Here is a 21,387-nt window from a genome sequence, read left to right as displayed (position 1 = left end):
AGCTCCGTCTACACCATCCCTGACAGATGTCTATCTAACCTGTTCTTAAATATCTCCAGAGAGGGAGATTCCACCACCTCCCTTGGCAATTTATTCCAATATTTGACCACCCTGACAGTTAGGAATTTTTTCCTAATGTCCAATCTAAACCTCCCCTGCTGCACTTTAAGCCCATTACTCCTTGTCCTGTCCTCAGAAACCAAGAGGAACAAATTTTCGCCTTCCTCCTTGTGACACCCTTTTAGATATTTGAAAACCGCTATCATGTCCCCCCTTAATCTTCTTTTTTCCAAACTAAACAAGCCCAGTTCATGAAGCCTGGCTTCATAGGTCATGTTCTCTAGACCTTTAATCATTCTTGTCGCTCTTCTCTGTACCCTTTCCAATTTCTCCACATCTTTCTTGAAATGTGGCGCCCAGAACTGGACACAGTACTCCAGCTGAGGCCTAACTAGTGCAGAATAGAGCGGCAGAATGACTTCACGAGTTTTGCTTACAACACACCTGTTGATACAACCTAGAATCATATTTGCTTTTTTTGCAACAGCATCACACTGTTGACTCATATTCAACTTGTGGTCCACTATGACCCCTAGATCCCTTTCCGCCATGCTCCTTCCTAGACAGTCGCTTCCCATCTTGTATGTATGGAACTTATTGTTCCTTCCTAAGTGGAGCACTTTGCATTTCTCTTTATTAAACCTCATCCTGTTTACCTCTGACCATTTCTCTAACTTGCTAAGGTCATTTTGAATTATGTCCCTATCCTCCAAAGAAGTCGCAACCCCACCCAGTTTGGTATCATCTGCAAACTTAATAAGAGTACTCTCTATCCCAATATCTACATCATTGATGAAGATATTGAACAGTACGGGTCCCAAAACAGACCCTTGAGGAACTCCACTTGTTATCCCTTTCCAGCAGGATTTAGAACCGTTAACAACAACTCTCTGACTACGGTTATCCAGCCAATTATGCACCCACCTTATCGTGGCCCTATCTAAGTTATATTTGCCTAGTTTATCAATAAGAATATCATGCGAGACCGTATCAAATGCCTTACTAAAGTCTAGGTATATGACATCCACCGCTTCTCCCTTATCCACAAGGCTCGTTATCTTATCAAAGAAAGCTATCAGATTAGTTTGGCATGACTTGTTCTTCACAAACCCATGCTGGCTATTCCCTATCACTTTATTACTTTCCAAGTGTTTGCATACGATTTCCTTAATTACCTGCTCCATTATCTTCCCTGGGACAGACGTTAAACTGACCGGTCTATAATTTCCTGGGTTGTTCTTATTCCCCTTTTTATAGATGGGCACAATATTTGCCCTTTTCCAGTCTTCTGGAATCTCCCCTGTCTGCCATGATTTTTCAAAGATCATAGCTAAAGGCTCAGATACCTCCTCTATCAGCTCCTTGAGTATCCTGGGATGCATTTCATCAGGACCTGGTGACTTGCTGACATCTAACTTTCCTAAGTGATTTTTAACTTGTTCTTTGTGTATCCTATCTTCTAAACTTACCCTCTCTCTGCTTGTATTCACTACGTTAGGCACACCTCCAGACTTCTCGGTGAAGACCGAAACAAAGAAGTCATTGAGCATCTCCGCCATTTCCAAGTTCCCTGTTACTGCTTCTCCCTCTTCGCTAAGCAGTGGGCTGGGGTTCTTTTTTTGTTTTACATGAATTGCTGCCAGTTTTTCTCCGAACAGGTTTTCTCTCCATCTCCAGAAGCTTGTTCATAAGAGGCTTTCTACCTAAAAGCCACTGCACCTTTGCTAAAGGGCTCACTGCTGCCCCAAAGGAGCCCCATTCCAATCTACATATGGCAGGCAGGACAAGAGGCACTTTTGCAAAATGCCAAGGTACTCAACCTGTTTTTGTTTTAAATTGCACAGTAGAATCTGACTGTACTTATTGTTGTTTTTGTAGTGGACAGATCATATGATCACTGATATACAGATAAAAAATTACTTTCCAAAAGTAATTTGGTGGCAGTAGGTTTGTCTGTCATTCTCACTAATCAAAAGGCATTTGGATTTTTTGAAAGATAAGAAAGAATTTCATCCCTTTGTAAGTGCAAACTGGCTGCAGATAAAATAACCATCCAGATTGCAGGACTGTCAGTTAAAGACAGTTAATAGTTGTCTGGCCTATCTCTCTAGTACTAAGATGCTTGGTAAAGCTTGCTGTCTACTCATGAGATGGTGGTGTTGATTTCTGTATGTATCTGATTCTACAAATTCATCCCTTTATAGCTCTGGATATAGTGACCATTCAGTTGTAAGTCAAAACAAAACATGTCCAAATTGATCCTGATGGGATACCACTGTATTTCAGTGAAATGAACAGCAAGTATCATGTACACATTGGACCTACCTAGTCCAGCACCCTCAGGAGCTGACCAGTCTTGAAACAGGGAGTTTTCCAGACAAGCGGAAACTAATGCCGACCCCTCTCCTCTGGACTTTGGACTCTGGGCTCTGCTCCCAGCAGCTGGTCCCGGCTGCCAACGCTCCACTTGTAGCCATCTGGCTCTGCTCCCGGCCGCTGGGCTTCAGTCCTCTGCCCCCTGGCCCAACTGCCAAGCTCCAGCCCCCAGCTCAATGGCCCAATCACCAGGCTCCGGCCCTCAACCACTGAGCTTCAACCCCAGCCGCTGGGCTCCACTCCTGGCTGCTGGGTTCTGGGCTCCTGACTGCCAGACTTTGGCCCCACGCCTCAGCGATCAGGCTCCAGCCCCTGGCCACTGAGTTCCAACCCCAGTGGCTGGCCCCCAACCCAATGGCTCTGCTCCCAACTGCTAGCTCTCTGATCCAGCAACATCCATGGCCCTGCTGCTCCTGTTTTACCTTGTAAATGCTGCAATCCCTGAGCACCCACATGGTTTCTGACATTGGATGAGAGATGTTATGTCGTGGGGAATTTCACAGCATAGGAATAAATCAGTGGAAAGGCAGAGAGCTGGAGTATTTGCTAGTGTCCATTTTATTGCATAGCACAGAACTCACTAAAACAAGCCCAGACTAGCTGGGCTGACCCCAGTGACCTACTCAGTTACCATAACAACAAGATCTATATCTACAACCCCAATATACAACAAGAGAGTCCCAAACTAGAGAGGTTCAACCTGTACATCAATGTGCAAGTTTTCAGATAGATACTTAACAATAGAGATATTTCATATACATTTTGTTACTTGTACCGTCCACCAGCGGATCTCAAATTACTGTATATAATTTACATATGCTAACTGAGTAAGCTTCAGAACACCTTTGAGAGGCAGATGTTACAAAATCAATTCTATAAATGGGGAAACAGACGCAAAAATTAAGTGGTTTGTCCAAGGTCACATAACCAGTGTCAGATTCAAGATTAGAATCCAGTTTTCTTGAATCTCAGTCTGTGTAGGTTCAGTGGGTAAGTATGTGGGATTTTAAATTCCTTTCAAATTCCATTCCTCAGGCCACGTTCCAAGTGGAAACACATAATGCATTGTGAGGACAGTAGCAGCAGTAGAATTTTAATTCTTATTTTCCTTTTGAGTTAAGACAAGTCCTACCCATTGATACTTAATTATGGTGACTGGATTCTGTTTTTAGAATGGCTGGGCCATCAAAAAACTGCTCCCAGTTTTCATTTCTTGGAACATATTGCAACACCGATATCTCAACACCCTCATTCCGTCTTCAGAGAGCAATGTTTGCATACTTCAAGGGTATGGGAGGTAATATCTCTAAATACTTCCCAGTGAGTAGCAAGCTCTGAGTTTTGAAATCTCAAAGATTAATATGCTGATGCACCCCCAGCAGGTTCTGCATCTGTGCCAGGGGATACAATACCCTATAATGAGCACTGATGGCATCTCCATGAGAAAGCAGCTCTTTTGTATGTGTGTGTGTGTGTGTGTGTGCCCACTTTTAAATATAAAATGACTGCAGCATTCATGCAATTTCCACATTCAGATTTCCAAAGGGTCTTCAAATACACATGCCCATTTAGGACCCCATAAGTGTATGAGACCAAAATGGATGCTTATGCAGTTAATTACTCATTTACACGAAGAGAGTATGACTGCAAATATTGTTAGTGCAGTTTTGAGGAGGGGACTTTTGAAACTTTGCCCTTAAAGTGGCATCATTTAAAATGGCTAGTCCATGAAAGGAGCTTACAGTTCGTAATGTTTTAAATATGGAGGTTTTCTTATCTGCCTCTTCATTGGGATTTTTAACCTTTTTTGCACTCTCTAAAGGCATTTGTGAGGGGCTTTGTAAAGGCGATGGATGTAATGCTCAAGTCATATCCTCGCTATTCCTGAACAGTATTTTAGAGCAACCAAAGAGGTGACCACCACCCATCCCACTTTTACCTTGAATTCACAGCAGTGAACTGTTACAACAGTTTAACTTTGGGAGCCTAGGGCCTGATCCAAAGTTCAGCATAGCTGATGAGAATTCTCCCATTTACTTTAATGTGCCTGGAATCCTTACTAATTATTTATTAATTATTATTATTATTTAATAATAATAATTTGTATTACATAGCACTTAGAAGCTCTAGTCATGTCCTACACACAAAGTCAGTGCTGTGTATATAACCCTGATCAAAAGGATTTCATGGTCCTATCCCTCACCATCATGGGTCAGAGGCTCAAACCGGACATGCATCTGGGAGCTGTGGTGCTTTCAGGCTGCTGAAGATGCTCATTTCTATCTTACCTGAACTGAATGGGGTAAGTGAGCAGTTGATTCAGTGTTTGACTGGAGCTGGAACTTGGTTTAGGGCAAGATGGCTGAAGTAGTGTTGCCAGATGGTTTCAACAAAAATACCGGACACACTTGACATTACATCACAATCTACATTACATCTTATTTAGAAAATACCGGACATTTATATTTTCCCATTTATATTTTCTCAATTTGTTTCCCGAACAGAAAGCTCAAATACTGGACTGTCCGGTTCAAAACCAGACACCTGGCACTAGGCTGAAGCTGATCTACACACAAATGAAGATAATGTAGATAGATTGGTGAGGCAGAAAAAGTGGCAGAGATTGGAAGTGGTAGCTGTTTGGGGGAGGCCATGGCTCTGTAGAACAATCTGGCAGAAAAGCATGGATATAATGGGGTATTTTTTTTATTTTGGACTTTTATCCTTTTGACTGTGCCTATCTTAAGCCGCTAAGAGCTGTGAAAGACTGCTATAAAATGTAAAAGGTATGTCGTTCCAGTGGCCCAAAACTCCAGTACAAGGCTAGCAAAGGGGAAGTTACTACTACTTCAGCAAATAGATTAGAACAGCAACCAGGGCCAGCACACAACATTTTGGCACCTGAGGCGGGGAGCTCAAATGATGCCCCCATACCCGCTTGCTTGGGCCAAAACTTTGAAAGGTCTCCATTCTCTGGGTCCTAGTGGTGCCCCTCCTCCCCCCACAGTCTGGCCGCCTCAGTTCGCCTCATGGTAAGGCCAGCCCTGACAGCAACTGTGTTTGTACTCAGTGTAACCCCCTTTTTCCTCCCCGGGTTACTGGGGAGCAGGTCACACTCACAGGTGTGCTTGGGCGCCAGATGTTTTAACCTAAAAGAGATCCTGAGCACCCCAGTGGTGATGGTGTTTAGTTGGGGAAAGCCCTATCCACCCCCTTGCTGCAGTCCCTTGCTGGAAATGAATGTAAAGTGGCGGTGCCTCCACCTGGCTGGCCTTGTACACACACTGGTGCCTTGAGAGCCTCCAGGAATATACTCATTCCAACATAAAGCTGGATCTAATAGACTACTTTAAAATAAACAATCTTTACTTAACTTAAATAAACAGGGATTAACAGAATAGCAAGGAATAGCATTAACAAAACACATAACCATAGTGGAAGCTTATACAGCTAGACAACAGTGACCCCACCCCAGAGTGCGCACACCCTTAGACTCAGTCCCAGACACTTGCTTGCGTTGGCGCGCTGATGTTGCAGCTGTAGTGAGGATTTGGTCCAGGCTAAACAGCAGCTCTGTCCCAGGCAGCACTCTTCCAGCAAGGCCCAAACTTACTGCCTCATGCTGTGCCTCTAGGAAGCAGCCTGCTAACTCCCAGTTTGGTTCCAAACTGCAAGGCAGAGTCCCAGACTGCTAGGCCTCTTTCTTCAAGCACATGGAGAGAGCAGTCTTCTCTCCCCCCAGAGTCCTCCCTTCCTGTTTTTTCCCAAGGGCTCATGGGAATTGTAGTCTGGATTGTAGCACACAGGGTCTTTTCAGAATAAACCAGAGGCCCCTTTAGTAAGGGGACTACATCAGTTTGTACTCAGTGTTTGGCTGCAAGTTGGGGGTTGGATGAGAGCAAGCAGAGCAAAACTCAACCTAAACAAGATAGAGGTCATTGGACAGGATTGATAAGTACCCAGAAAAGAATTCCATCAGTCCTATTTATCATCTGCAGAAGAGCACATGTTGCCTCTTGTACAGATTTGCAGCTGGAGCTCCTATTAGATTCTAAGCTACTCCAAGAGGGATAGGTGGCTGCTGTGATCAAGACTCTTATTTACTCTCTGTTCCTAGTGAGAAAAAGGCAATCTAATTCTTCAATTCAGATGTTCTACAGCTATCCATTTCTTCGTTACAGTCCTATCTCAATGGGGCTATAGTTTAGGATTATTTGGAAATGAAATTTTGGACAGCTGAATTCTGCATTCTTATTATATGGTGCATCATACCAAGAGCATACTACACTGGCGCACTTGTACTCCTTAAGGTAGAAGCTCACAGGTAGTGCTACTTAATGGTTCCTAGCAGGGTTCAAGATGCCTATTCCCCTTAGCTGACCATGTTTTGTTTTTGTTTCTCAAGGCTACCTTTTAAGTACCTGTTGGTCCTTTAATATGCTAGCCAGGCTGTTTAATCAAGGCCTCCCAAAAGTACTACTTCTATGGCTCCCACTGATGGAATGTGAATAAAAGTGTAGGGTGCAAAAGCACTTGTTCCTAGGTAGATCCTTCAGCTGGCGGACAGAAGATCTTTGTTGTTTAAATTAAATCTGTGAAAGGCATTGGACTGGGACTGAAGTAAATTTATTTGACCCTGATCAGTTGCCTCATTTTTCTGAACATGTTATTGTCCCAAGTGCCTCCAAGGGAGAACCACCTCTGGAACTTTCTAAGGAACATTATTACCATGCTTTTAAACATCTTGTGAATTTTGTTATTACAATAAAATATGCAGTCATCATGGGCACTGCAATTTTGAAAGGAATGAAAAGGACAATTTACATTGCACCAAAACAGAATTCAAACCATGTGTGTAACATCAAAGTAATGAGCTTTACCAGAACATCCAAAACAGCACCAACTAATACAGGAACTCATGCTGTCAACCCTGGGAGAGCAGACTTTGAAGCTTTTTCCTTGCATAATTATTACAGAAATAAACTTTAATGGCCTATCAAAAGTCACTTTCAAAGCCTAAACTAAAGGCTAGTATATTAATATATTAAACTGCCATCAGATAGTGTAGGCTTTAAATTTGACCTATCTAAAAGTAGTTATTTCATTTATAGAGACTTTTCCCATCTGAGTATATCTAAGTTTTTATTTAGACCTTACCAAGCCATTACAGAGAAATTCAATTTCAGCTACATTCAAGACAAGGCCAAAAAATCAATGCTTGGAAAGTCGAAAATAAGAAAAAAAAATCAGATGTGAATAAAATATAATTTTCAAGCTTCTGAAAGGGTATTCTAAGCAATGAGGAATCAGACCCATGGAAGAATGGCTTTATGCTTCTATTTTAAGCTAATGCTAACACTGAAATAAGCTAGCAGATAATGCAAAGAAATCTGCAAACGCCAGATATTGCTAGTGTTGATTAGCCACAATCTCACAGGTCACAACTCAAAATTCCTGCAATGCCTCCAGAATCTCAGCAGGTATGATTTGTACTATAAACTCCAAGGGTATGTCTACACTATGGAATGAGGTCGAATTAAGATATGCAACTTCAACTAGTTAATTGCGTAGCTGAAGTTGAAGTACCTTAACTTGACTTTTGGTGCTGTCCACACCGCAGGAAGTCAAAGGGAGAACGCTCTCCCTTCAACTTCCCTTACTCTTCAATGAAGCAGGACAACCAGAGTGCCCCTCTCAGTTCGAATTAGCGTGTCTTCACTAGACCCGCTAATTCAAACCCTGGAAGATCAACAGCAGCAGTTTCGATTTGTAGTGTAGACATACCCCAAGAAAGACCCAGATTTTATTTCACAGTCAGAGGCTGACAATTCAGACCTTTTCTTAGCAACTTGGATCCACAACACAGACATTCCTCACAGCAAAGGAAATTCAAGTCAGCCACTGAGTGAATGCATGGCTGGAGATGGTTGGAAATGACGAAACTTTTCTTTATCAGAAGCAGCTGTATATTGCAACTGCTCACACTCAGTGTCAGAGGGTTCTACCTCCTTGCCCTTCCTGTACAATGAGATTATTAAGTTGTCAGGAGAGTTAGTGAGGACATGTGGCCGGTGGTACATTCAGGGTGCTGAGGACAGTCAATTCCTACCTCATTTGACCTTGTTGGGGCAGTTAAATAAGTGACTCGGTGTTTGAGAGGGAGAATGGCTGAAGCTCCAATCCACACGAGAGGGAGATAATGTGGAATGCTTCAGAAAGCATCCAGAAAAAAACCCCAGCAGATATTGGATGTGGTAGCTGAATGTGAGAGGCAGGATCCAACAGGACAATGTTGATATAATGGGGGCATGCCTCTCTATTCTGGACTTTTACCCTTTTGATTGTGCATATCTTAAAGTACCTAGAGCATGGAGAGGTGCCATGAAAAACAAATGGCTCCACTGACCCAAAACTCCTGTACATGGTGTGTGAATGAGCAGCAACTGCTGTTCCAGCCTATAAACTGGAAGAGCAGCTAGAAGGTTTGCATTGTTTTCCCCTTCCCCCGCCCCACCTCCCTGTGGACTTTTGGCATGAACAGAGTGGGTGAATTCAATCTCTTTCCACCACCACCTAGCTTAGTTCTCTGACAAAGCCAAATTACTTGACCTTTATGTAGGGAGAGGTGGATTTCACCCTGGGTGTTTTGAAGATTTCTCTGCCTGTCATTTTCACATCTGTCACAAAAGAGGATTTAATTCCAGAGCACAATCCCCTACCCTTACAAACTCACCATTTCAACATATAGACCCTTTACATTATTTTCTTTCCACACTGCAGGACTAAAATAAGTCAGCAGAGCCCCCTTTGTGTTCCCAAAGCCATTAATGCTTCAGAGCTTTCCCTCTCATGCTTGGATGGCTCTGCAATCAAACACACTTTCAAGGACACTCTGCAAGCAGCAGTTCTAATGGGCTTAAATTTAAACATGAGGCTCCATTAGTAAAATAAATATATAAATACAATACGTAGTCTTTATTAAGAAATCGGGATTACAAGACAAGCCTTTTGATGAAAGAAGACGCAGGGTAGATGATGTGATCAGTACATCTTCAGAATTTCAATGAGATACAGTGCTGTGCCTTACATATACCAACACATTGTGGATTGGCTGAAGGCAAAGAATATTGTTTCATTTTAGGACATCTCTCTCCCCCCCCTTCTCCCACCACCGCTTCCCTTATCCTTATAGAGTGAGACAAAATGGGATTTGAGTCACATCCATCACAAAAACTAAACCTATTCAGCAGATAGGAAACAGTAGTGGGAACAGTTGTATGAAATGATGGGTAAATTTAAACTTGTGATAAAACTGAGTAATCAGGATTTTGGGTGGAGATCTCTTTAGAGATGGTGGGGGAGGGATGGCAGTAACTAGAGGTAGTGGTATTCAGCTATGCTGGTGCTTAGATGGAATGGTGATTAATGCCTTAAAATACTCATGTATTTTGGGGGCATTGGGTCTGGTACAGATCTCAGCATCAAAAGATCTGGGTTTTTCCCATATGTGACACTGGTGATCATATTACCTCAGCCATATTACTGTAGCCTACATTTTCAAAAATGGCCACCAGTTTTGAGTACCTGATACTCAACTTGAGACACATGGGGCTTGATTTTCAGAAGAACTGAGCACCCACAAAGCCTGCTAGCTTCCATAAGTGTGGTGGGTATTTGGCACCAAGTGCTTCCAAGTTGGTTGTGCAAAATCATATGCAGCCGAAATTACAGATCATTAAGATTTGTCAAATGGGGACTGTGATGCTTCCTCATCTTCTCATGCCTTTTGATATCAATACACAAGAAATGGAAAGCATTATTAGTCCACATCTGAATTTTTATGAAAGAGAAATGAAGATGAAAAAACAGAGCAGGTTCACCAATAAGCGAGTGAAATATAAGCTCCTTTTCTCTCTCTCTTTCTGTAAAATAATTCACTATTAAATTGATCTCTGGAATCCACAATGGATTTAATAGCTCTAAGCCCTTATGTAACATTTCCCTCTATTACTCTTTAACAGCACTCAAGCTGAGTATTAGGACTTGCATTGCTTTCTCACTACCAGTAAACCAGTGCTGCACAATTGGTTTCAGGGAGAAATAAGGAAGCCATAATGCTAGCCCTGACAGACTCTTACGGAGATGGAACTGAAAAACACCTGCCATTCTTTACTATTGCAGAGAAAATAAATGATGTAATGCGTCTTGTAGCAAACATGAAGGAAAAGCTTGATTGCAAGCAGGGATGAGAAAAGCAAACGGATGTCAACACAAACACAAATCACAATTTCAATTTCTGTCTACAACCCACTGGTAGCCTCTGAATGAAATGAGGGAGTTTCTGATAACCAGAATCAGACCAATTTCTGCTCTTGGTAAAACTGCCAAGCAAGCTCACTTACCACAGTCTGACATGAAGAGGGATAACCAAGGGTAGAATTAGGCCCATTATCTGCTATTCAGAGGAAATCCAGAATGTATTTATGAATAGACTTGTTTACTTTAGAAGCAGCATAATTTATTCAAAGGCACTGTTAATACTGAAGCATGAAAGTTAAAATTTCTCCTTCCAGTTCCTCCTACACAAGCCATCCTTCCCAGAGAGACCCCTGAGTACCATATTCAAATAAGAATTTTATGATGGAGACATTCAGAATTTAATTGAACCTCATTTAACTGCTTAAAACTTTAAAGAGAAGCTCTCAGCAAGAGCTCCGGGGAAAACTCAGTTTTAATGAGGTGGTATTCCAGGGGAAGGAGGATAAACAAAGATACTTTGATTCCCAAGTCCTTACTAACAGGATTTTTCATTTAATTCCTTCTATATTTTGTTATTTATAAAAACAGGGATTGCATAACATGAAAACAATGCAGAACGAATGCCCTTATGCTGAGGCAATATCGCTTACCACTGACCTATATTTCAAAGACGGTAGTTCTTTTGAAAATGTTTTAACATGAGCTGGTGCATTTGGCAGGTCTTTTTCTAATTTACCCATCGGTCGTAATGAGTTTTCACAGTCTCAGATGCAAAGAATTTCTTCTTTTTTTTTAAGCAAGAAATTAAAATGCATGACCTTAAATAGAGCCTTCCCATCTGGTTTTCTTCCAGAAGTATCTCAATTGGCTGTGTCATTAAGAACACAATACCACTCTTTCTGGGGCTTTCTAACGAATATAGTTATGTTCCTGGGAAAATATGGAGAGAAAGAGCTAAGATCAGTCAAATGTAGTGAATGGGAGAAAGGATTTTGAGCCTCAGGAAAGGCTGTTCATTTACTTGGAAGGATTATGTATGCCATTTAAATAGCATAAGAGTCTCCAGGAGCAGTATCTGTTGCAACAGCCAATTCTATCATAGAACAGCTGATAAAAGACACATGGTGCAAATTCCATGAACAATAAAATCACAAACATGATGAGTGTTTGTCATATACCTTACATCAGGAATAACTATTTAAGTCAATGGAGTTACACAGGTCTTCAATAGATGTGTGAACAGAATCAGGCCTAATGTAGTTATTTAAGGGCACGTCTACCTAAGGTCGGAATAAGCTACACAACTTGAGCCATGTTAATTGCATAGCTTAAGCTGAAATAGCTTATTTCAATTTTTGGCGCTGTCTACACAGCAGGAAGTCGAAGGAAAAACACTCTTCCTCCAACTTCCCTTACTGCTCATGAAATGAGGGTTACAGGAGTACTGTATTGTCCAACGGATCTTTTCATAAATTAACACATAAAAGAGTGAACACCAGATACTATCTCAGAATGATATAACTCACTCCAGAAAAATGCCACTAAAGTCAATAGAGCTATTACAGGGTTGCACCATGGAGCCAACAGCACAATCTGTACCTGAATATAAAAACATTATGTTTCAGCAATTTACACAAAACAAATATAGCACTTGTGCCTTTTGCTTCTTACACTGAGATAACGTTGCTGGACTGAATATTGGTCTCAGCTAATTTCTTTAGTTATTTATTTGTATTGTAGTTAAACCCTGAGGTCATAGTCCTGCTCATGGTACTGTTTAAACATACATGAGGACCCTGCCTAAGAAAATCTCATTTCGTTTGGAAGCAGGTGTTAAACTTTGTTTGAAATGAGTTATATCAAACCTATCTGCAATACCATTCTTATGAGCCGAGCATTTATTCTAGGAGAGGCTATATTCTCTCCCATTTATTTAAATCTCACAGGCAGTAGGGATCTCCATGAGCTCTCATTCATGGAGTTTCCTCTTCATCATTCTGTTAAGACACGGCTTTCCCTTCATGAAATGCAGAGGATGAGATTTGTTCCACAAACCGATGGACCTGGCTTCTGCGATGCATAGAGTATTCAGAGAACGCACAGAAACACTGCTCTTCCATACAAAGGCCATAACTACATTTACATGAAAGATATCATAAAGTGCAGGTTGAGAAGAGGGTAGTGTTGGGAGGGAGATAAGCATCATGAAGAGTTTCCTTACAGTAGATTTGTTCAGTGCCTCCTCAGACACTCCCTAAAGCAGAGCTTGAATGGAGCGTTGGTGGGAATTAAAGCCATACCCACCATCTGGAATCCTCACAGAGGGCAGAAGGAGGAACACTACTTCCCCTCTACTAGAGTAAATCTCTCCCCAGGGCACAAAAACTTAGCAACACAGGGAGGTAAAGTTACACCACTGTTTTCCAAATCTTCCTTTACACCATAACTTGCAAATTGGCTGCAGATTTAATAAATCTGCATGGTTTCTCTGAATGACGTATCTAGCCATAATGCATAGTATCAATATCTCTAGGGTCACCATATACAGGGATTCCTTTATAGTTGTAAGAATCTTCAGAATCTGGCTCTTGGAACAAATTGGCATTGTCTGTCTTTTTTTAGCCTCCCACAGTATTTGACATTCTCTGTAAAACAGTGTAATGTCCTGAGGGCCCATGCCTTTGAGCAGTTTGCCATGGGTTTACCATTCCCCATGACATATATTCTTCTTTGGTCTGTCCATATCAGCCCTAGTTGTTTTCATTCTCATTTTCTCATGAAGGTCATCTACATGACCAAGAGCTTCACCAACCAGATTAAGAATGCCTTCAACATGTTCTTTCCACTGTCACGAGTTGTCTGTCTGCTTAGCAAAGGCACCGTCATAATTGTATTTAAAAGGAGAAGTGTATCCATTTTTGCAGCCCAACAATCTGAGAATTCACAAGGTAACAAGCGCTTGTCACTGTGAATAAACCACGGCATGTATCTTTTGTGTAGTTTTAATTCTAGTTGGCATGTGGGAGCCCTAGTGCTAGAGATGAGACCATTTGTGACACTAGCAGAATGAAATACTAATATCAGTGACTATTAGGCAGTCACCAACATGTTTTAATATTAGAATTCTTTTGAGGCTTTGAAAATGATTTGCAGTCTTGTACATGTGACTTTCAGATGATTACTGTTAGGAATTCTAAGTGCAATTGTGCCTTGAGTTGCATTGGTGGAAATCTGCAGTATCTCCGTTGATATAATAGAGTTTCTGCAATATATTTAACGGCACAATGGGTCCAGAAATCTGTCTTTTGCTTTGTACTAGAAATTGTCTTGATTGCAAGGTGGTCACTGCCAGCACCAGCCTACAAAATGCCTATTTTAACTGACGTGCAGATATGGTCAGCAATGTGATGAGAAACAGCACAGTCTTGCTCAAGAGATCTTCTCCCTGGTGCAGATTTTGATCTCAGTTAATGCCAATATAAATTCCAAATAACTCTACTCAGTGGAGTTGCTTCCAATTTTTCACTATTATACAAGAGATCGGATTCTGGCCTGCATGCCTTTTGTTCAATTTGCTTATTTTAGTGACAAACCTAAGGGCCTGTAGCAGCACAGCATCTTATCGCCCACTGGGAGCTACTGTGACATAGTGTTCATGCTGCACTGTTCCCCTTCTAGTCCCATCCACCATCCTGCAAGAGGCTGACAAACTCTGTCAAGTATGAAAAATACTAAACAAAAGCTCTCCTGGGCTACCCTCCACTCTCAGGGTACGTCTACACTACAACGTTAATTCGAACTAACTTAGTTCGACTTAGTTAATTCAAACTAAGCTAATTCGAACTAACGGATCCAGACTAAAAAACTAGTTCGAATTAGCATTTTGCTAATTCGAACTAGCATGTCCACATTAAGTGGACCCTGAACCGGGCTTAAGGATGGCCGGAAGCAGTGCCGGCAGGGCATCAGAGGAGGACTTAGAGCGTGGAGATGCTGTCACAGGCTAGCCGAGGGCTGTGCTTAAAGGGTCCCGACCCCCACCCCGGACAGACAGTTCTCAGGGGTGCCCCGCTTGCAAAGCAGTCCTGGCTTGGAGTGCCTGGAGTACCCACACTGGGCACATCACAGCACTCAGCCATCAGACCGGCTGCACTTGCCGCAGGCTGCCATCTAGGGAGAGGGGGCAATCAGGGGGGCTGCAGGAGAGGTTCCACCCAAAAAGCCCGCAGAGCCAGCCCAGTCCTCCCCATTGGGGGTGTGTACCCCATTCCTCCCTCACCTCCTTCCACTTACCCTTCCCTAGCCCCTTTTCTTGATGTACAAAATAAAGGACAATTGTGTTCAACAATGGAATCTGTCTTTATTGAACAAAACTGGGGGAGACTGGGAAAAGGAGGTGGGAGAGGGGAAGAGAGAGGCTGGGAGAGGGGAGGGCAACTAAAATGATCAGGGGTTGGGAACAGGTCCCATATGAAGAGAGGCTAAAGAGACTGGGACTTCTCAGCTTAGAAAAGAGGAGACGGAGGGGGGACAGGATAGAGGTCTCTAAAAGCATGAGTGGGGTGGAGAGGGTGCATACAGAAAAGTTTTTCATTTGTTCCCATAAAGAAGGACTAGAGGACACCAAAGGAAAGGAATGGGTAGCAGGCTTCAAACTAGTAACAGAAAGTTGTTCTTCACAAAGCAAAGAGTCAACCTGTGGAACTCCTTGCTGCAGGAGGCTGTGAAGGCTACAACTAGAACAGAGTTTAAAGGGAAGTGAGATCAAGTCATGGAGGTTGGGTCCATGGAGTGGTATTAGCCAGGGGGTTGGAGTGGTGTCCCTGCCCAAGGTTTGTGGAAGGCTGGAGAGGGATGGCACGAGACAAATGGCTTGGTCACTGTCTTCGGTCCATCCACTCCAGGGTCCCTAGTGTTGGCCGCTGTCGGCAGACAGGCTACTGGGCTAGATGGACCTTTGGTCTGACCCAGTATGGCCATTGTAAGCTCAGGGCTCAGGGTCGGGGGTCTCAGTGGACCACCTTGATTTTCATGCACTCCTGCTCCTGGGTGGCCAGGCTGGCAGCTCTCCTGCCCTAGCCGGCCACGTTTCTGTGCCTAGTGCGGAGATCGTGGACGAGGTCCACGATGTCTGCACTAGCCCAGGCGGGTGCTCGCCTCTTGCGGTCCCGGGCAAGCTCCCGGGATCCACCAGCCTGGTCCCGGGAAGAGGGGGAGGGCTGGGGGGCATCGGGTGGGTGGTTCGATCCGTGCCAGGTGCAGGGTCTGCTGGCTGGGTGCTGGCAGGCTTGCACCTGGCACGGGCACCATAGCCAGCCCGTGCCCCTTTAAAGGGTCCAGGGCCAGGAGGGGGGCAGTAGAGTTTCCCTGGTGTTGGCCAGAGTGGCCACCAGGAAAACCTGGGGAGGGCTAGCCTCCCACTAGTTCGAATTAAGAGGCTACACACCCCTTAATTCGATCTAGCTAGTTCGAACTAGGCTTAATCCTTGTGGAATTAAATTCGAACTAGCGGAGCGCTAGTGTAGCGCCTATGAAAGTTAGTTCGAACTAACGTCTGTTAGTTCGAACTAACTTTGTAGTGTAGACATACCCTCACAGAGTGCTGACCCTCCAGACTTTCTCCTAGGAGGCCTTGCTCCTACCCAAACTGCTGACCTGCTGGGCTTCTTTCCAGGATTCCCTTCCCCCATCTGATTCTCTCCAGTCTGATTAAATCCTGTACTTAATTTAATCCCAAACTACTTCCAGTACAGCTGCTTCAGGGCTGGCCCTTTCCCAGCCTGCCACAGGAGACTTCTTCTCCCCTGCCACCTCTTCCCATCAGGGCCTATCACAGGAGACAATCTGCCTCCTATAGCTCTCATCCACAAATAAGCTCTCACCCATCTGGGTCTGATAAGTGAACCAAGCCACTTGATCTCAGCTGATCATAATCCACTGGGCTGGGAGGATAGCTGATCTGCCACAGGTAAGGCTAAGTCCAAATCTTGAAGGACCAGCAAGCTTATGACAGGGCCCAAGCCAACAAATCCTTACTCACAAGAGTAATCCTCTTGATTTCAGTGGGGCTGGTATAATGTAAGGACAATGCAAGTACTAAAGGTCTGCAAGGTCAGCCTCAATGTTCAAACCTGCTTTTTCTCCTGTTAGACCTGAAGAATTGATACAGTGATGGAAGAGGGGGAAGGCTTCTAGTCTTCCTCACGCATCATCACAGAATTGTTAAAAGTTCCACAAACAGAATCTTTATTGTTGGTGTTGACTGGCAAGCAAGCAAGAGCCCAACTTGATGTTTAGTACCCTGGCTCAGTTTGCATCACTGACAGCTGTGAATAGAAGAATACAGCTTTTCACCTGCGAACTAAACAAATCTTCAGTTCAGGTCAGGGAGAGACCATAAACATGGAACTCCCCAATGCCACACTGACAGCCACTTCTCAGGTTAAAATTGCACTTTTGGCAAAACTGTACCTTTCATTCCTTTATTCACTGTGATACAGGTTCCTTGCCATGTGACATTTTAGACAGAGGATGCTGGATGTAGTTTTTCTTTACTAATCACAGCTCTTCAGAAAACTTCTCCGTGTCACAGTAGTACATTCATTGTACAGAAGACTGCCAATCTAATTTAATCAAATGCATCCCAAGACTGCTCTCCCTGCCTTTTTTGTACCATCACAGAACTCTTGGTCTTGATCTCAGGACACTTGTTCCTGAAATACATGAATAAAGCTTCTGTCTTCATTGCTATTGCTGCTGCTCCCACTTATGCACTACATGGCCTTTTTCATACTTTCATTCTGTATCTACCACAGAGGACTGGACTTCATCTTTATTTGATCATTTCAAAGCACCTTTGAACCTACATAGGCAACACTATCTTTATCTGATTACATGCTGATGTTCACCGGCTAGTGACCTTTGGCAATAACTATTTTCTATTTTTTAAGCTTATTCTTGGCAAGACAGCCCAGTTCTGCTGTAGACAAGGGTCGCTCTAGTCTAAACCAAGGTTAGAAGACATTTTTTTCCACTGCTACCCAAGGATACGCCCCTCAAAACACTCCCCCCATGCTGATTGATTGCCTCTATAATTTTATGTCACATTCAGTCTTCTTACCCTCACTTTCGAGGCCTTGCACAGTCAAGCCCTTGTGTATAATTCTGCTCTCATTACGCTTTCTGCTGTCTACTCTCCTTACAAGTTATGTATTTTTCTTGCTTTTTTGTCCCTATGCCTGGAATGCCTTCGTTCTTTTTCTGCATTATACCATCACTTTTTTTTCATTCTGGTTTATCTTTATTTTCCATGCAGTTTGACAGTAGCTAAGTAGATGGGAATTTTTCCATTTACTTTAACAAAAGTTTGAATGGACCCCTAAATAAGGGTATGTCTACACTGCCACCCTAGTTCAAACTAGGGTGGCTAATGTAGGCATTCGAACTTGCAAATGAAGCCCGGGATTTAAATATCCCGGGCTTCATTTGCTTGTTCCCGGGCGCCACCATTTTTAAATGCCCCAAAGTTCAAACTACCTGCCCGCGGCTACATGCTGCAAGGAGGTTTAATGGTAGTTCGAATTAGGAGCTTTAATTTGAACTACCTAGTCCGTGCCGCGTATAGCCGTGGGCAGGTAGTTCGAACTACGGGGCATTTTAAAATGGCGGCGCCCGGGAACATGCAAATGAAGCCTGGGATATTTAAATCCCGGGCTTCATTTGCAAGTTCGAATGCCTACATTAGCCACCCTAGTTTGAACTAGGGTGGCAGTGTAGACATACCCTAAAAAAGGATGGTCTTGAGGTTAAGACATGAGATTAGGATAGCTGGGTTCTAGTCTCCCCTTGTAAAGGGGTCTATCGGGGTGCCCCCTGGCACCCTGTACTCTCCGCCTGAGTCTCGTGCTCCCCTCACTCAGAGGTTCACCGTCTGGCGTCCCCAGTCAACTATCTTCTTGGCCCAGGGGGCCCCTTTAACATCAGGGGTCTCCGGGCTTCCCGTAGCAGGGAGAGGGGGATCCGGGCCCGCCCCCTCTCACGGACCCCAGCCCAGGGCCCTAAGAACTCGGAACGCTTACGGCGTCCGGTCCAGCTGGTGGGGCATCTGCCGTAACACACCAGCCCTCAGGCTCCCTTCACCTGCCCTGAGCTGCTTCCTCTCCCTGTTGCACTGTCTCGCCGATGCGGGCGCTTACCTCCGCAGTTTGGGTCCACCTCCTCCTCGGGTAGCCATGTCTGGCCTTTTAAATCCCCATGCCACTTGTGGCCGGGGGTGGAGGGGCTCCGCCCCCTGTACGCGGATCTACTTCCGGCGGGGCGGCGCACCCGCCATCTGGTGCCGCCCCCCGCGTAACGTCAGGCGTGGTCTTGGCGGGTGCAGGCGCGTTGCTGCCTCTGCGGCCTGGGACCACCCGGCGCATCACCGCTCACCCCGCGCTGGGGCTGCCCAGTTTGTCCCTGGCGCCTCCGGTGCCTGCCCACACGCCGCCGCTCGTAGTGCGGCTGGTGCCGGGGCTTCTCGCTCCGACCCCTGGGTCGCCGCGAGGGCAACTTCCAGGGGGATCAGAGTGCGGGGCGCCTCTGCCCTGTCACACCCCTCTACCAGATCTCTTGGGCAAGTTACTTCTCCTTTCTGTAACTCAGCTGTAAAATGGTAGCAATGATACTTCCCTACCCAAAAAGGCTGTTTTTTATTTCTCATTAATATTGAGCTCCTCAGAGAGAAAGTGTTAAACAAAGTATATCAAAGCCAGAGCAATGAAGTTTAATTTCAACGCCACACATTGAAACTTAAGAAAGCAAGAAATTATAAAAAGAAAATAAAAAACCTCAATCCATTTGGTCCAATATCCTTTGCCCTATAGTGGAAAACAAAAGGCACAATTTTTCATTTCACAGAGGCAAATTGCTGGAAAAAATAAAAAGTGGTTGTGTTATCTGTTAAAAATTTGTTTCCTCTTACCCAAGACATAAATCTCACTGTTGACTACAGCTGTGCTGAAACGGTATTTGGAGTACTTCATTGGTGCGCACTCTGTCCATTTGTCTTGGCCTGGGTCATACTGCAACATTCTGTTACTTAATCGATCCAGCTCATCGTCAGGGAGATCCATCTGTATGAAATATGACAGCCATATAATAATACAACATTTGGAGCCCTCTGGACACGCCTGCGTGCAATTAATCACAGCAGACAGCTGAGCAGATAAATAACATAAACACATCAATTATAGCTGCGAAGTGATTCATACTCACTACGATTTAGCAGCACCCATGACTTGTGGCTGGAAGTACATTGTAGAAGGCTGATGAATAACAGCGTGTTTATATTCTATAGCAAAAAAAGCTAAGGATTTGGGTAACAACAAAACATCTATGGGCACAGAGCTGACAGAACATAGCTCTTTTACAAGGCCTCTGCAAAGCTCTAAGAATAAGTCAAAACCTTTTTTCAATACTTTCCTTTCTTCCTGAAGCCTGAATTTCTATTTACTTGATTACTCATGCTGTATCATGAGATTTGATTGGATAAATTAAAAGCCATTTTAAAATCCGCTTTATATACAATATTTGTTCTGAAATAACATATATTTAATCAACAAAATTAAAATTGAACAATTGCTAAATCTTTCCATTTTATAGTTTCAATAATAAACCCCTAGCTTCCATCTACATCTTTACACTCCTCCTATATCCACTCCTACTCCCCTTGTTCATCCGTCTTCCTCCCAATTTTCTCCATCTTCTGATGTTACACAAGTAGCTATAATTATGTTTTCAGAGCACTTTTAAATGTAAGCAGTCTGTTGTGGGAGAGAGCTCTAAAGTATTTTAAGATTAAAGGGCTTAATGAGAGAGAGCGAACACACATATACTCATTCATGGGGTTACTACATTTGATCTTTTTTACTGTTTTTCTAAGGCTTTGGCTACATTAGACAGCTTTCATCGACATAGTCACGTCAACACAGCCATGTCACTAAAAATCAGGCAGTAGCATGGCTATCTGTTGGCTCTTTTGCTGACAAAATACTTCTACCCCCAATGAACAGCATTTGTGCTGTCGGCAGGAGAGCACCCCTGCCGACAATGTACTGTTCACACTGGCACTTCTTGCATAAAAATTTTGTCTTTATTGGAATGGCTGTTTGCACCTCGAAACACAGTTTTGTCGTTCAATTGCCAATATTGACATAGCCATAGGATATGTCTACACTATGCTGCTTTTAGCATCCAGTATGTGTTGACACAGCCCTGACATTAAAAGTCAGCATGTGTGAATGCTGTTTGTCAGCAGTGTTACCAGCAAAATGCTTTTACCCCCATAAGTGGGTTTCCTGAGGACAAAGCAATGTTCACACATGCACTTGCTATGACAACATTTTGTTGTTCACGGGGTGGGGGGTATTAAGCATTCATGAATAACAAAAGTTTTGTTGAGTAAATGCAAATATAGACACAGCTTTAGTATAAAGACACTCTGACACCATGGCAATGGTCAAGGAATAAAAGCCTACACAATTAAAGTAATTTACACTGAACAGGTGAATGCATTGCTTTTTGTGTACAGGACACTCAACTTCACACTTTCTTGCATTCTGCTCCCAGCATCTGCAACCATTTCACTACTCTCATCAGCCAACTCCCAGACCTATCTGTGATGGAGGTCCTCACTCCTGGACATCCTCTGGC

At 43.6% G+C, this 21,387-nt stretch overlaps 1 protein-coding gene across 3 annotated transcripts in view; it reads right to left on the bottom strand.

The window, feature by feature from the left end:
* Positions 1-21,387, bottom strand: part of KBTBD12 (kelch repeat and BTB domain containing 12) — a 57,480-nt gene that overhangs the window by 17,075 nt on the left and 19,018 nt on the right. For 2 of the 3 annotated variants that reach the window (XM_075938807.1, XM_006120219.4), the window contains exon 4: positions 19,658-19,808. In XM_075938807.1, the coding sequence (XP_075794922.1) occupies positions 19,658-19,808 (151 nt within the window). Of the gene's footprint in view, positions 1-18,457; positions 19,554-19,657; positions 19,809-21,387 lie in introns of those variants that run through there. The other variant, XM_075938808.1, reaches the window with a different exon arrangement.

Source organism: Pelodiscus sinensis, chromosome 11 (genome assembly GCF_049634645.1).
Source record: "Pelodiscus sinensis isolate JC-2024 chromosome 11, ASM4963464v1, whole genome shotgun sequence".
Lineage (NCBI taxonomy): Eukaryota > Metazoa > Chordata > Testudines > Trionychidae > Pelodiscus > Pelodiscus sinensis.
This window is presented reverse-complemented; position numbering and strand designations above follow the sequence as displayed.